The sequence below is a fragment of the Barbus barbus genome (assembly GCF_936440315.1).
Source record: "Barbus barbus genome assembly, chromosome: 37".
In the NCBI taxonomy this organism is placed as follows: Eukaryota; Metazoa; Chordata; class Actinopteri; order Cypriniformes; family Cyprinidae; genus Barbus; species Barbus barbus.
The window spans coordinates 21,860,813-21,874,604 of record NC_136715.1 but is presented as its reverse complement, the minus strand read 5'-3'; the positions used below and the strand labels follow the sequence as shown (position 1 = coordinate 21,874,604).

Genomic DNA, 13,792 nt, shown 5'->3' with positions numbered 1-13,792 from the left:
TTTGGATAAAAGCGTCTGCTAAATGACAATGTAAATGAAAAACAGTTGTAAATTGAGTAGTGTCCGAATTCATTACTTCCACTAAGTGTGCATCCAATGGACAGTTTACTATCCTATACAGAATGTTGTAAAGTTTGTAGTACCTACTTCAGACTATTACAAACTCTAGTAATAAAATATATTGATGAAAAAAAGACAATTACGCTGATTTATTTTCAGTAAGAAGTTCTCCTGTGCATATAAACACAAACAGAAAAGAACAGCATGAACATTCTACAAAGCGTCTGTTTTTGCATTTCATGAAAAAACTATGGAATTTTCATTTTATGGTGAACTATCCTACGAACATCTGATGACATCTGTATAGGCTTTAAGGCTGGAATACACTACACAACTTTTGCCCCAATCTACAGTCTGAAGGAGTTGATGCTAGTTGCCAAAAGTCAGAGAGAGTCTGCAGATTAGAGTTGACAAATTTCATAGACTTTGAGAGGATATCCAACAGGTTTGTGTGCGAGTTTGTTGTGACTTTAACGTCTGCTAGTGTGTGATCCTCCTCAGCCGTTCAGTGTATGATGGACATTTTTCCTATTGAAAGTGTATGATGCCTAGCGTTTTAAAATATGTTCAGCTTTTAAAAGTGGTGTAGCGTATTCCAGTCTTTATACTCTGCGGACCAATGCCATTGCTTTATGTGACACGCAGCCGTTTATTAGTGCCCCCAAAACACACAGAGTGACCCATCAAATAATTAATAAATGCCTCTCTTTGTATGCTTCCACCGAGAGCTAATGTTGATTTTGCTATGCAGCTCTTTGACACTGAAAGAGAAAAAGACACTTCCTGTTTTCTCTTGCCCTCTCACTCTCTCTTTCTCTCGCCGCCTCCCTCCAAGCCTCTTCCCCTTTTCATTTGAAACACAACTGGCCTTTTCTTTCATCGATGTCTACCAGAACAGCATCTAATTCACTCAGAGAGACATTATCAATTGATGCTCTCATGTCAGTGTATCGGGGTATATTTAATAGCACGTCTTCCTGCCTGCCAGAAACTGAGACTAATGTCACAAATAGGTCACAGAAACATACCTCTGACCCCCTCAGCTATCGCTTCCTGTGCGGTGCGTTGAACTTAACGCGTTCAGCTGCACATAATCTACTGCTTTGTATGGCAAATGATTTCCTGTGGAAACTGCAGGAAGGATAGTCAAGTGCTCAAATTAATCCTCAACTTACAGACTTTATCGTTTTATCTGCAGCAGGCTTAACTGGTTATTACTGCAAGTGCAGCTTAACCAAAATGTTTAACTAAAACCAAAACCCTTTCCATATTCTCTTCAAAACCAGAGAAAAGGCCCACACATTCAGTCTATACAACATCAGGGTTACAAAGCAGGCAGTAAGCAGGCCACCTTTACAAAGGACAGTGTGCGTATATTCAACTTGCATTGTGCAGGTTCCTTAATAGAGCTTAATGGATGGCTAAATGGGCCAGTCACTATTAGGAGTCAAGCAACTAAGGTCACAACGCATTCAATAAACTACTGACAATAAGAGAGGAGTCAATGACATGATGCTTATGTTTTATTTGTATTTTTTTTGTTCTGAAATATTCATTTATTTAAAACAAAATACATACAATGATTTGAATGTTTTAAATTGTGGAATTAAAATTCATTTGGATTTTTGGAGAGGCATAAAGAGTAAAAACGTCAGGGTGTTGCAACTTCTGATGTTATTATAATGAAGAAAAAATCAATTTCTAAGAAGTGGGCGACTAGACTTTTAAAAGATTTTTCTTCACACTGTCATTTGTAACTCCTGGGGATGCCAAGGAGCTTAAAAGCCCCAAAACGCTTTACCCTGAAGTCTTGTAGGAAGCTGTTCTCATATACGAGCCAATTACGAGTCTAGTTCCCATGAGCCTCAACTATTAACACAATCCCCCCACAAACCCCTGCATTCTCAGCCAGACCCCGGAGAAAAGATCAAGCCATGTCAGTAGGAAGCAGACTGGACACAAACACATCATGCATTTCTCAAACTGGTGAATGCAGGCACTTATCTGTTCGTAGAGAAAGCTGAATATTTCTAAAAACAGCTTGCGATGTTAGAAGACCCCCATAAATATGAAATCACCAAACGTGTTTTCTCAAGACCCCGAAGTCATTCCTAAGAGACCCCTCCAACCACAGACAGCCTGCCGCCACAGTATGGATAACCTTCGTTTATCAGGCAAGAAAATCATCAGCAGAACAAATTTTTGCTTTATGTCTAATTATAACAGCGCTGTTGAGTCAACACTACTGGAGAACGTCTCACTTGTCTACACCAGAAGGGTGGAGGCGCGGAAAGATGGCCTGCAGATGACATACACCCATGGGACGACACACACATAATACAGATGCAAACTCCCACCCACAGAGGCACAAACATAATCAATCTCTCAGCTACAGGCTTTGATGGTGATTAAGAGGAAATGAGGTAGAAAAAGGGTCAACTCATGAGAAGCAAAGCTGAGCTTGCTACGTTGAGGTCACATATTCTCACTGTGACAAGGACATTTTGTCTCTCAGTAATCATGGGGAAGTAGTTCATTTCGCAAACGACAGCAATGACGTGACATACTGTAAATGCAGAACAGTATATAATCACTGTAAATTAGGCTACTGCTCATCCAGAAAGAACTTCTGAAATTAAGATCCATCATCTCATCTTGTCTGTTGTTAAAGTGGGCATCAGGGAAGATTCTGATTAGCTGATGTCCTCAATTTTTCACCGTTCCAGCCCAATCACATCCTGCCTGCTCTTATCCAATGGCTCTGCAGGGAAATTCCAAAAAAGAACTGCCAATGATTACATAAATGGAATTTTGAGGATTTCACTGCTTCTTAACTTTGACTTTATACAAAAATATGTTGCTCCCCAAGAGATTTCATATGACAACACCTCCTCAAACACCTAAAAAATGACAATGAAACACAAGTAAAAGCTATATACTGTACCTTACACAACTTTAGCCCAGATCTGCTATTGGGGCAAGAAATGCTGCTCCATTTGAAACAAGATGATTTGAGATTTACCGCTAATCACGGAACCGGCTTTACTGACGAGATGCGCATGATTATCGCGTTCAGTATATCGCCCAGCTCTAGTTTGAGATCTAAGCTTTTACAGGTTTGGAACGACATGGGGGTAAGTGATTAATGACAAAATTTTCATTTTGGGGTGGAGTAACCCTTTAAGTGTTATGATTCTTCCCATGCATAAACATAAGAGTAAACTGCCTCTGCAATAACATCTCTGGAGGTGGGTCACTAATTTTACCATTTTGATGCTGACTTTTTTCAGACCTTGCCAATTATCATTAAAAATGGATGACTTTTGGTCACTTTGTCGTTGCACACCGCTGTCAGTGTGTGAACACTCCTTTATGTTATTTATCATGTGCAATACTAACAGTGATGCTTGACTGCCCAAGCAGCATTTAAGATTGAATTTTGAGGAATATCAATCCAGTCCTGCCTTGTAAGCACTGGAGCTGGATCCAGTTGGGATGTGTAGATAAAATATAGCTTTAAATAACAGTCCGCCTTTGTGATATTCAGTGGAACACGTGGGTCCACTTCATTCATTGATGTAATGCCCCCCCTCCCATCTGCAGGTGTGACCCAGAGTGAGCAGCAGCCCCAGTAAAGCACGCTCACTATGCAAACCGTGCATCAAAAATCAAGCATGCACCTGCAGCCACACTTCCTAATACTGGACAACACAAAAGATCCAGTTTAATCTCGCCTCACTGCATCAGCAGGTCCATTTGGCCCTTTAAAACAGCACACAATCCATGCTCAGCGGAGGGTTTACAGCAAGAAAACGGGGTTACAGGGATATAACACATCCAGACAGTTAATTTGATCTCTATCTTCTTCCATCAGACTGGTCTAAGGAAGATCCAGACAATGCTTAGACCACCGCCTCCAGTCATGCTGCAGCCCGATGCCGCTCGCCGCTCCAGACTGCTGACAGGCGCTTCAATTTTACGAGCTCCCCGCTAGTGAATAATGACATTAATGTGATTGGCAATTCTGATGATCATTGCAGACGAACGCGAATCGATCTACAGCGATAATAATTATCCCTAATGTGGGGTTTTAACAAAGGAAATAAGGACATTGAGAAGGAGCGCGCACGCGTCTGTGTGTCATTCTCACCTTGCAGGCATTCCTGCATCATCTGATGTCCTTCAGCAGTTAGGCAAAACTCATAAAGCAATGAAATACACTTTGCTGCATAAGTTACTTGCACACAATGCACGACACAAGCCAAACCTAAATGTAACTTCTCTCTTGATATGCGTTATGCATATCATTATGCATGCATGCAACATATATGTGACGACGGCACATGGGAACTATAGCTATCGCGCACAGCTGTGTGTTTGGCACTTGCAAGCAATTTTACTCTCTCCAGGTTGCAATATTGCATCTATGTGCATGTGCCCACCCTATCACCCGGGTCTTACCTAGCGCAGCACACACACCCATAGAATTGCAACAGCCCTGTGTGTCCTATAAACTCTTTGATGCGGATGTAAATAAACAGTGTAAGATCAATAAATCATATAAAATAAAACGAAGCGCGTGTTGCACCACAAACAATAGGAAATTATGGTTGCATAGAGGTACAGTCGGGCTTACCTTAAAGAGACCTTGACACAGCAGTCGTTTTGTGTCGCCATGCTTTGTGCTGCCGTTTCACCTCGCCCGTCAAAATGGGAAGCGATGCCGCAAAGTTCTTGCAAAGTTTACGCACGAGCTGAAAACACCGTTGTGCTTTAACACGCGCGCCACCGGTCCGGTTCGTCAATCAGCGTTACGCAGCCAGACATCTCGGCTCTCCTCTACAATACTGCTCAAATCAGCAGAGAGGTGTAGAAATCGCATGAGAGATGACGGAGATTGGCATATTTTCTTCCTTCGAGCTTGTATCCTGTCATATGTGCGAGTGTACCTCTGAAAGCACGCACAGCGTCTGCGTCCTCGCGCGCTCACTGAAGGCGCTCACTGAGAGCGGCGGTGGGCGTGTCCTTACGCAGATGATTGACACGCCTCCCGTCCACACGTACTGCTGTTCCCGCCCACATATTAACATAATTGACCAATTAGAGCTCAGCGACGGATTACCCTTTAAAAGCATACTCAGCGGTCATAGATTAAACCAAATTTAATTCGACACATCTGAACATTGCGTTGGGAAATCCGATTAATTTTCCAAAACTTTGGAAAACGATTCACCGATTCGCTTAAAAGTGTTATTTTACTTATGTAAATGTGTTTCTGTTAATTATCACGTATTGTTATCAATAATTATTTAGTCAAATTAGGCCTGTTTTACTGATGTGGTGCCATTTCCATCACAACCCTCTTTTATTTCTCATTTTGTTTTCTAAATAGTCACAATGAAATATGGGACACGCGATTTGTAAGAAAGCAAAGAAGCATCAAAGTAAATACAAACCGAATCTTTTTATTGTACATCATGTCCAGTCAAGCTGTAATTTATATTAAAAAATATTTAATTGCGTGCATTTAAAGCCTTAGAAAAGGAGAAAGGACAAAAAGAGTATTTGTGTTCAAATCAAGCTAAATTCGAGAAGATTGAAATGCTGTGATGGATGTAGGTCGGTTTTTGAACGACAAATTGCGAATCGGTTCAACCGAGTCATTAAAAAATAATCGGTTCAAAAGATTCATATAAAACACATAAAGGATGCAAACGTGGAATTGATTATTTGTCCTCAAATAGAAACCAAATACAATCGTTTGAGCTTGCAACTTCAGTCCAACACAATGAAGCAGCTGTAAAGGAGCAACTTTAGCAGTTTTTCTGAGTTGAGGAACAGCACTTTGTCCAAATCACAAGAACGCCAGATTCCCATGAGGATTAGGCTATATTTCGCCTGTGGAAGGATCAGATGCAGTCCTGTAAAACATAAAGAATCTGTTTCATATAAATTAATGCATGTTGCATAATGCAGGTAGCCACCCACAATCATTCCGAACTCATTCAAACAAATGTCAAAAATCAAATAATTCACATAATGCCCCCATCATAAATTACATCTCAAAGGAAGCGAATGATTAAGAATATCCTTGAAAAGCCGTCTTCTGGATTATTCACTTATGTAAGTGTTATTCAGGGCATGCATATGAAGCTACCACACTTTGAGGTTTAAAACATCACATGATGCTATTTTAGAGACTTAGGAGAGGATTGTTTTTGAGTTAAAGCCAGGACATAATCTCAGTTTGGGTAAAATTATGTTTTTGAAAATGCCTCCTTAAATATGAATACAGGCTTTCACCTTTCACCCTAATTTTGTCATAATTAATCAGATTTTAATACAAATCTATATATAACAAAGAATAGTGTAATATCCACCATTAGCAGCTATTACAGCTCTGCATGATCTGGGCATCCGAGCTGTCAGTTTATTCAAACATTGACTTTGAATTGGTAATCAATTATTGAAGCTACAGTATTAAGGTGCGCTGACCCAAAAATCTTTTAAAAACCTGGGCCAAGTTTAAACCAGTAACCAGGCATCACAGCTGGCAAAGGGGCATGTCTGACTTTGACATGCATATATTGCCATTATTATGTTTTATTGCTGGTCTTCAATGATAATGTCAAGTTACTTTAATGTATTTGCACCAAAAAATGATTTATGCTGATATCGTCCAAAACCACACTTTGCCAGGGGTGTGTATGTGTATATATATTTACAATTTACAAGCTTTTTAATATGTAGGACACACACAAACACTCAGAATGTCATTTCAGACCACCAAACCAGAAATTGACAGACCTACAGCAGAATGACACAGAATGTAATGCACATTTTCATTTTTCTTTGATGTTTCCATAATCCCCTTTGTGCAGTTTCATTAGCTATATTTAGTTTTGAGGTCATAAGCTGATTCAATTTCACATTATTTAATCACCATTTTCTGCTTTCTGAAAATTAATATTATTATGCATCCAGTTTTTGCAAACTCATATCTGCCTATGGGTTACCAATTAAGGACTAATCCTGATTCATTCAACTCTGCACTGAGTAGATGAATTTGAATTAAAGTTGCAGTAGAGTTTTTGATGACAAGGCTCCAGTGTGTTTTTACAGATCCCAGCACACTTCAGTCTAATGGTCGCCCCACACAGACAAAAGCTTCCATACAATAGCCAGGAGCGGAGCGGTGCGGTTGACTCATTCAGTGTGTGTGTGTGTGTGTGCATGTGTGGAGTGTGTGGGGGGGGGGGCAGATTAACCACAGTCCATGTCTGTTTCTATCCTGTGAATACAGCAGTCACATATTTGGGTAGAGAGCGAGGGAACCATAGAGGGAACGGCCAGGCACAGAGTCAGCTGACAGCTCTGACTTCATCTAGGTCAGTCTGCTGTGTATGTCTGTGCCCCTTGGCTACACACACATCCAACCACACACACGATCACATACAGACTCCCTCATCCATCCCCAAATTACAAGCATCCTCCCCCAAGCAACATCACCATCTGTGTGGGAAGGGGCTTGCCAAAACTCACAGGTTATAGAACCCAGTGTTCACTTGATCTGGTGTAACGTGAAAAGTCAACTTGCAACATGCTGACTGTGTGTATTTCTACAGTAAATAGAGTGATAAGGGATACTCACCCTCCTTTTTTCCAAACCTGCATGTCTTTCTTTCTTCTACAGTACACAGAAGAACAGTTTTGGTGCCCGTTAACATTGAATGGACAAAAAAATGGAGACGTGTGCTCGTTTATGTTCCACAGAAGAAAGAAATTCACATGTTTGGAACAAATTAGGGTGAGCAAATTGAGTAAACTGAATTATTCCTACTGTAGAAATATACAGTCACCATACTGCAAGTTCACTTTTCAAATCAGACTAGATCAAGTGAACATTGTACTCCAACCTGGGTGCTTTGGTGCACATTTTTGGGTGAAAAAAGAAGTCTGCTTAATTATATTGAATGTGCTTATGTAGTGTACTCAAAATCTTAAAAGCATATTTTTAATTTTTTATATTTTAGAAGAAATGGCCTTTTATGCATGAATTAATGTCAAATTAAGAATTTAACTTTAAATTGTAGTATTTTTAAATCCTTCCGGTTTAATAATCTTTTGTTGTGGTTTAAAGCACTACTTTTACTTTAAATAATGCAAAAGGACATTAAGTCCTTGATTATAAACCGTATGTGTTATTCAATATTGAAGGTAAAGTTAATACATTTTAAATGTACTAAAAGTACTAAACTTCATTCAGTACAGATGTGTAATCACAAATATATTTAAATACTGTACACAAACATGACATTAAAGTATATAGTTTACCATAAATATATTCATCAGGAGATTTTAACCATATTCCAAAAACAATAGAAGTATTATCAAGATGTGCTGTTTTTTAGTGCTCATTTTAGTCAAAAGTATTCAAAAAATCAAAATGTTCTGCTTTTTATGAAATTCAACATACATTTGAGTTTTGGATATTGTGTCAAGAGAATGTAGCTGGTTACATGAACTAACAAATTAGGCCCAAGCAGAAGCTTCTCCCAGCAGTAGTGGATTAAATGAAGCACTAATCTAGCTATAGCGGACGCTTACCTCACTTCCAGTAAGAACTGTTGGATGAATGTTAGGCCACCCGATTATTATTCATGAGTCTTATAATGTGTTCCCAGCACTTTCAGCTAGTATTCCAACATTCACAATTTATGCTTGAAATTAGCTGTGTTTTTATTAGCTTGCCCTGCTAATCAGTTGCTTTTCTGTGCAACAAATTGCGTCTGGTTTTCATAAAGAGAGGGTATAATTACCCCCTCGAATGTTGACAAAGGCAAAGATGGTGTGATGAATGCACAGTTGGCTGAGAAGGAAGTCAATGGTCGGGGCGGCCTGGTGGTCAAAAGAGTGTCTCTTCGGAGGGCCTCCATTCTGTGTCGTGTGCGGATTCACTCCCCCCCAAGGCTTCTGAATTTCACGCTGGGCCTGATTTGGGTTCGGGATGGTGGGGTTGAGCATAGCCTATGGGACTTGCCCCACTGACACGGTTATTGATAGTGTTTGTGCCACATGATGGACAGAAAGGCCTGGTGTGTGGAGGGGATGACAGCGAGGTCACGGCGGAGCAGAAAGGGAGGGATTTCTTTTGTCTTGGATGGGTAAAAAGAGCAGACAGGCCTAAACTAGACCACTTGAAACCACATGAGCGCACATGACAAGAAAGACCATTCATTTATGAAATAAGCGATAGAAACAATACAAATTAAGTAACACAGTCTATGAAACACAGTAAATCATAAACGTTTTGAATATGTCATGATATGTGATTTATACCTTAGATAACTGTGGAAAATACACCCTTGCATTTTTGAGGAAGGGCCTATCGATCTTTCACCAGTTTCGTAACATTGTGCATTTTGTGCCCTGTTTCCATGGGAACGGTTTTAAAAAAGAAAAGTAGAGCCCATGTCCTGACAACAAAAAGGCTTTTTGTATAGTCTATCATTTAGGATGTCCACAAAGCGGTGTGAATAGACAAACCTCACTTCATCCTGAGGGCGAAACACATCACAAGATGAGCATCTGCCTTTAGCCACGAGGGAACACAACTCTTCTTATGATCTCTGCTCATACCTGATTGTAAACAATAAAGATAAAAGGTATCAGCGGTCTGGATTACAGTAGAGGACAGACTGAAAAGGTTTTAGGGACCCCAGAACAAGTGGGGTCAAATCATTAGAGAATACTGCTGGTGAAGTGCAGTGCTCGTTACTGTAAGTACATCTCACTCATGGACACCAGCTGTCTGGCCACATGGTGGAAAGACCACACAGTAAATGAGCAGAGGATGACATTGCCTGATTGGATGTACTGTAGCTCTCTAGCATGTGCTATGAAGTTTTATTCATACAAATATGGTCGTGTTTACACAGCAAAAATGCAAGATGCAGGGCAATGTCATTGGAAAAAACACAAAACGGCTTTCATAAATGTCAAATTTTAACCCAAGCACCATTTTTATAATGTCGTGTGGTAAGATACGACCACATTTACTGTTGCTCTGAGAAATTTTGTGTTAAAACTGTATTTATTTCAATAGGAATCCATGCAAATGGATGTTTTGTGCAAGGGTGATATCCCATGCAATTTTCGCTCATGATCAAGTTGATCATGTGAATCTGCTGCTCTGATCAACAGACAACAACTGTATTGTTGCTATTGTTGTGACGTCTGTGTATTACACATAGCTACATTATGGAAAATGTTTTTTTGCTCAAGGAACTGCACCTAAGTTTTTCTTTAAGGGCTGTTCACACTACATTTTTGGTTATATTGACTTATATCAGAGCCATTTTTCATACATTCATACGTATGCAAATAAAGGAGACCAATTTCCCAATTTCAAATTTAGTGAACTCTGTCCTGTAAATTCGTATCATGAAGACATGTGACGTAAAAGTGCAGTATATTACATATTTTTACATTTTGCATGCGGAATGGTTTAAAAACAAAAATGCCTTAAGCCGCGGTCACACTAGACTTTTCGTTCCATTGACTTCCATTCATACACATACGAATGCATCAGACCGGTATGGAAGCCCGTTTCCGCCAATGAATAAAAAATAAAACAAGGTAATTGCGACTTTTTATCTCAGAATTCTGACTTTTTTTCTCACAGTTCTGACTTTTTTTCCTCAGAATTCTGACTTTTTTTCTCACAGTTCTGACTTTTTTTCCTCAGAATTCGGACTTTTTTTCTCAGAATTCGGACTTTTTTTCTCAGAATTCGGACTTTTTTTCTCAGAATTCTGACTTTTTATCTCGCAATTCTGACTTTTGTTCTCGCAATTGCGAGTGTATATCTCACAACTCTGACTTTCTCGCACCAGAGAAAACCTATGGAGCGAATTTTGTGCCAAAATTATACAAACAAATGCAGCATTTTGCAAACAAACACGATCTGCTTTGCAAAGGAACACTCGGCTCGCGAACAAACAGAAAGCAATTTGCAAATACAAAAGTCAGTTTGAGCGAAAACCCAGGTGTTAACAAATAAATGTAATGTGTTTTATAAATATCAAGTTCAAGTTCAAGTTGAGCTTTATTGTCATTCCGCTACATGTGGGGACATGCAGTGGAACGAAATGTCGTGTCTCGCAGGACCACGGTGCTACATAAATACAGACATTACAACAATGAAGTAAAAAAAACACTATAAACCTATACACTACTAACAGATTTAACTATAAGTATACTATATATAAGTATTTACCCTATACAAACTAAAAAGGATAAAAAATACAACTATACGAATGCTTCACATAAATATTACCCTATACAAACTAAAAAATAGAAGATAAAAAATACAAACAAGGTAATTGCGACTTTTTATCTCAGAATTCTGACTTTTTTTCTCACATTTCTGACTTAAATAAATATAAATAAATGGACCCTGCATCATATTCCACAAATAAATACAGTCCATCCTACAAATTGCATTTAACCCTTGAACACATACCAAATCTAGTGCATTCAAATGCATACCTGTCTGTTACGGTTGTGAGAGACACGGCCTCTTATGAGATTCTCTGGACTTGATTTTCTCACAAAAGCAGTTGCGCTCTTCCAAGACAGCAGATGGCGCTATGGGTCAATTTGCCTTAATCTCCTGGGGGAAGCCCTTAAATGAGTGCTTAAGGCTACAACTGAGTGAGCTGACAAAAATGAGCGGTGAACAGGTGAGTTTCTGTCTTACTGTATCTATAATTGACATTTTTTGAGGTTCTTTTTTCGATTGTTAGTAACATATGTAGACAACAAGCCACATTAGGACTTCTCCACGATCTCTAGGCTACAGCCTATAGGGAATCAAGCTATGTCTTACCACAACCACGTTTAATTAATTATATTTATATTAAAAAAATATTGATTAATTATGAAAATTAACTATAAATAGTATGTCTACATGGAAATGGTCTATGTCTGTTTCTTTCTTTGTCCATATCGTCTACTTATCAGTATTTAATTGAATTAAAAGTAATAATAATTTGGGCAATGCATGCATCACAGGCAAGTTAAGAAACAATTGTAGATTTTTTATGTTCTATTCTTCATATTCAATGTTATATTACCAATAAAGCTGAATTCCAACAAACTATATAAAAGGGTTACATGTGCAGAGTCCCCCCCGCCTCCCCTCTTTTCTTCATTTTCAGATTCTTAACAGGAAATAACACTATTTCTAGTACACTACGGTCTTGTATTACAAATTGCATTTTGTCTAAACTCTTTACAAGTTTTCATTAATGTTTAGCATATTGCAATTCAAATTGTTTTCATATTCATTTATCTTACCGTCTGTCTGTGTCTGTCCATTGAGCCCATCTCCCAGGTGGTTTCCACAATGCTGGAGAGACTTCAGTCTCGACTTATCCACAGCCTCTGGACCTAGTCTACTTACAGTTTATATGCACCCAGGAGATGGTGTTGTGTAGTGCATTTTCTGAACAGATTTCTCTACCTGAGAGTATTATGGATGGTCTCACACACCTGTACAGATTAGTTACCCAGCACAAATCAAATCAAGTCCTGGAAGTGTTCGTTGAAGTCAGTCATGGAGCAGCTGGACGTCCACGCTTTCAAGTGTCCCAAGATTACCTTGTGCATCTTCTTCATCAAGGTCTCAAAGTCTTCTCGGAGTATCTAGGCGGACAGTTTATAGAAGAATGGCAGAGTTAAACATAACTGTTAGAGGGCTATACAGTACTTTATCTGATTCAGAACTTAATAACCTCATTGCAGAAATAAAAGAAGACATGCCACATGCAGGTTACCGGCTTGTTAAGGGGACTTTGCAAGCCAGGGGCCATCGGGTTCAGTGGGAGAGAGTGAAGGCCTCAATGCATCGCGTTGACACCACTGGTATCCTGTCCCGTTTGAACATGTTAGGGTGTGTTGTGCGCCAGAAATACTCTGTCACTGGACCGAAAGCACTAGTACACGTCGATACAAACCACAAACTGATCCGGTGAGTGTATGTATGTCTCTCTCTGTCTCTATCTATCTATCCATCTATCTATGTTAATTAAGTCGAATAAAAATATGCGTGTCTGTCTGTCTAATCTAAGCAATCCTGTCTATCTGTCTGTATCCATCAAACCGTCTATGACAAACTTTTCATTGCAGGGTATGTTGTTGTCTAAAAGAAATGCTGAACTGTATAATGAGAGCTGTCTATTAAATATCTAGGTACAATATACTCAACTTTGGTGGCATCGATGGATTTTCAAATGGAACATTTTTAAAATGCAGTTTAAATACAGAGGAAAACTCACATTTGTGTACTATATGAGTGTATGTGTAGTTTTTTATTAACCTTTCTGATTCTAGCTGTAAAAGTATTGAGCTGAAATTCCAAATGTTACATTTAGAAATTTAGTTGGGTGTCTAAAAATCTCAATGCAGGATGTTAAAGGGTTCACCCACAAATGATCATTTGGTCATTATTTACTCAACCTAATGTCATTCCAAACCTGTGTGACTTACTTTCATCTGTAAACAATATTTTGGTAACAAAATTGTTTAAGTTCCCATTGAGTTCCATTATATTTTTGGTCCATACAATGGAAGTCAATGGGAGCTGACACTGACATTCTTCAATATATCTTCTTTTGTATTCCACCGAAGAAAGACCATCATGCAAGTATGTAATGACATGATGGTGAGT

The 13,792-nt window shown here is 39.0% G+C and overlaps 1 protein-coding gene across 1 annotated transcript in view; it reads right to left on the bottom strand.

The window, feature by feature from the left end:
* kif21b (kinesin family member 21B) overlaps window positions 1–5,063 on the bottom strand; it is a 94,572-nt gene extending 89,509 nt beyond the window's left edge. Inside the window, exon 1 of the mRNA XM_079396742.1 lies at window positions 4,697–5,063. Within this exon, the coding sequence (XP_079252868.1) occupies window positions 4,697–4,737 (41 nt within the window). The 5' untranslated portion in view covers window positions 4,738–5,063. The remainder of the gene's footprint in view (window positions 1–4,696) is intronic.
* Window positions 5,064–13,792: the final 8,729 nt, after the last annotated feature.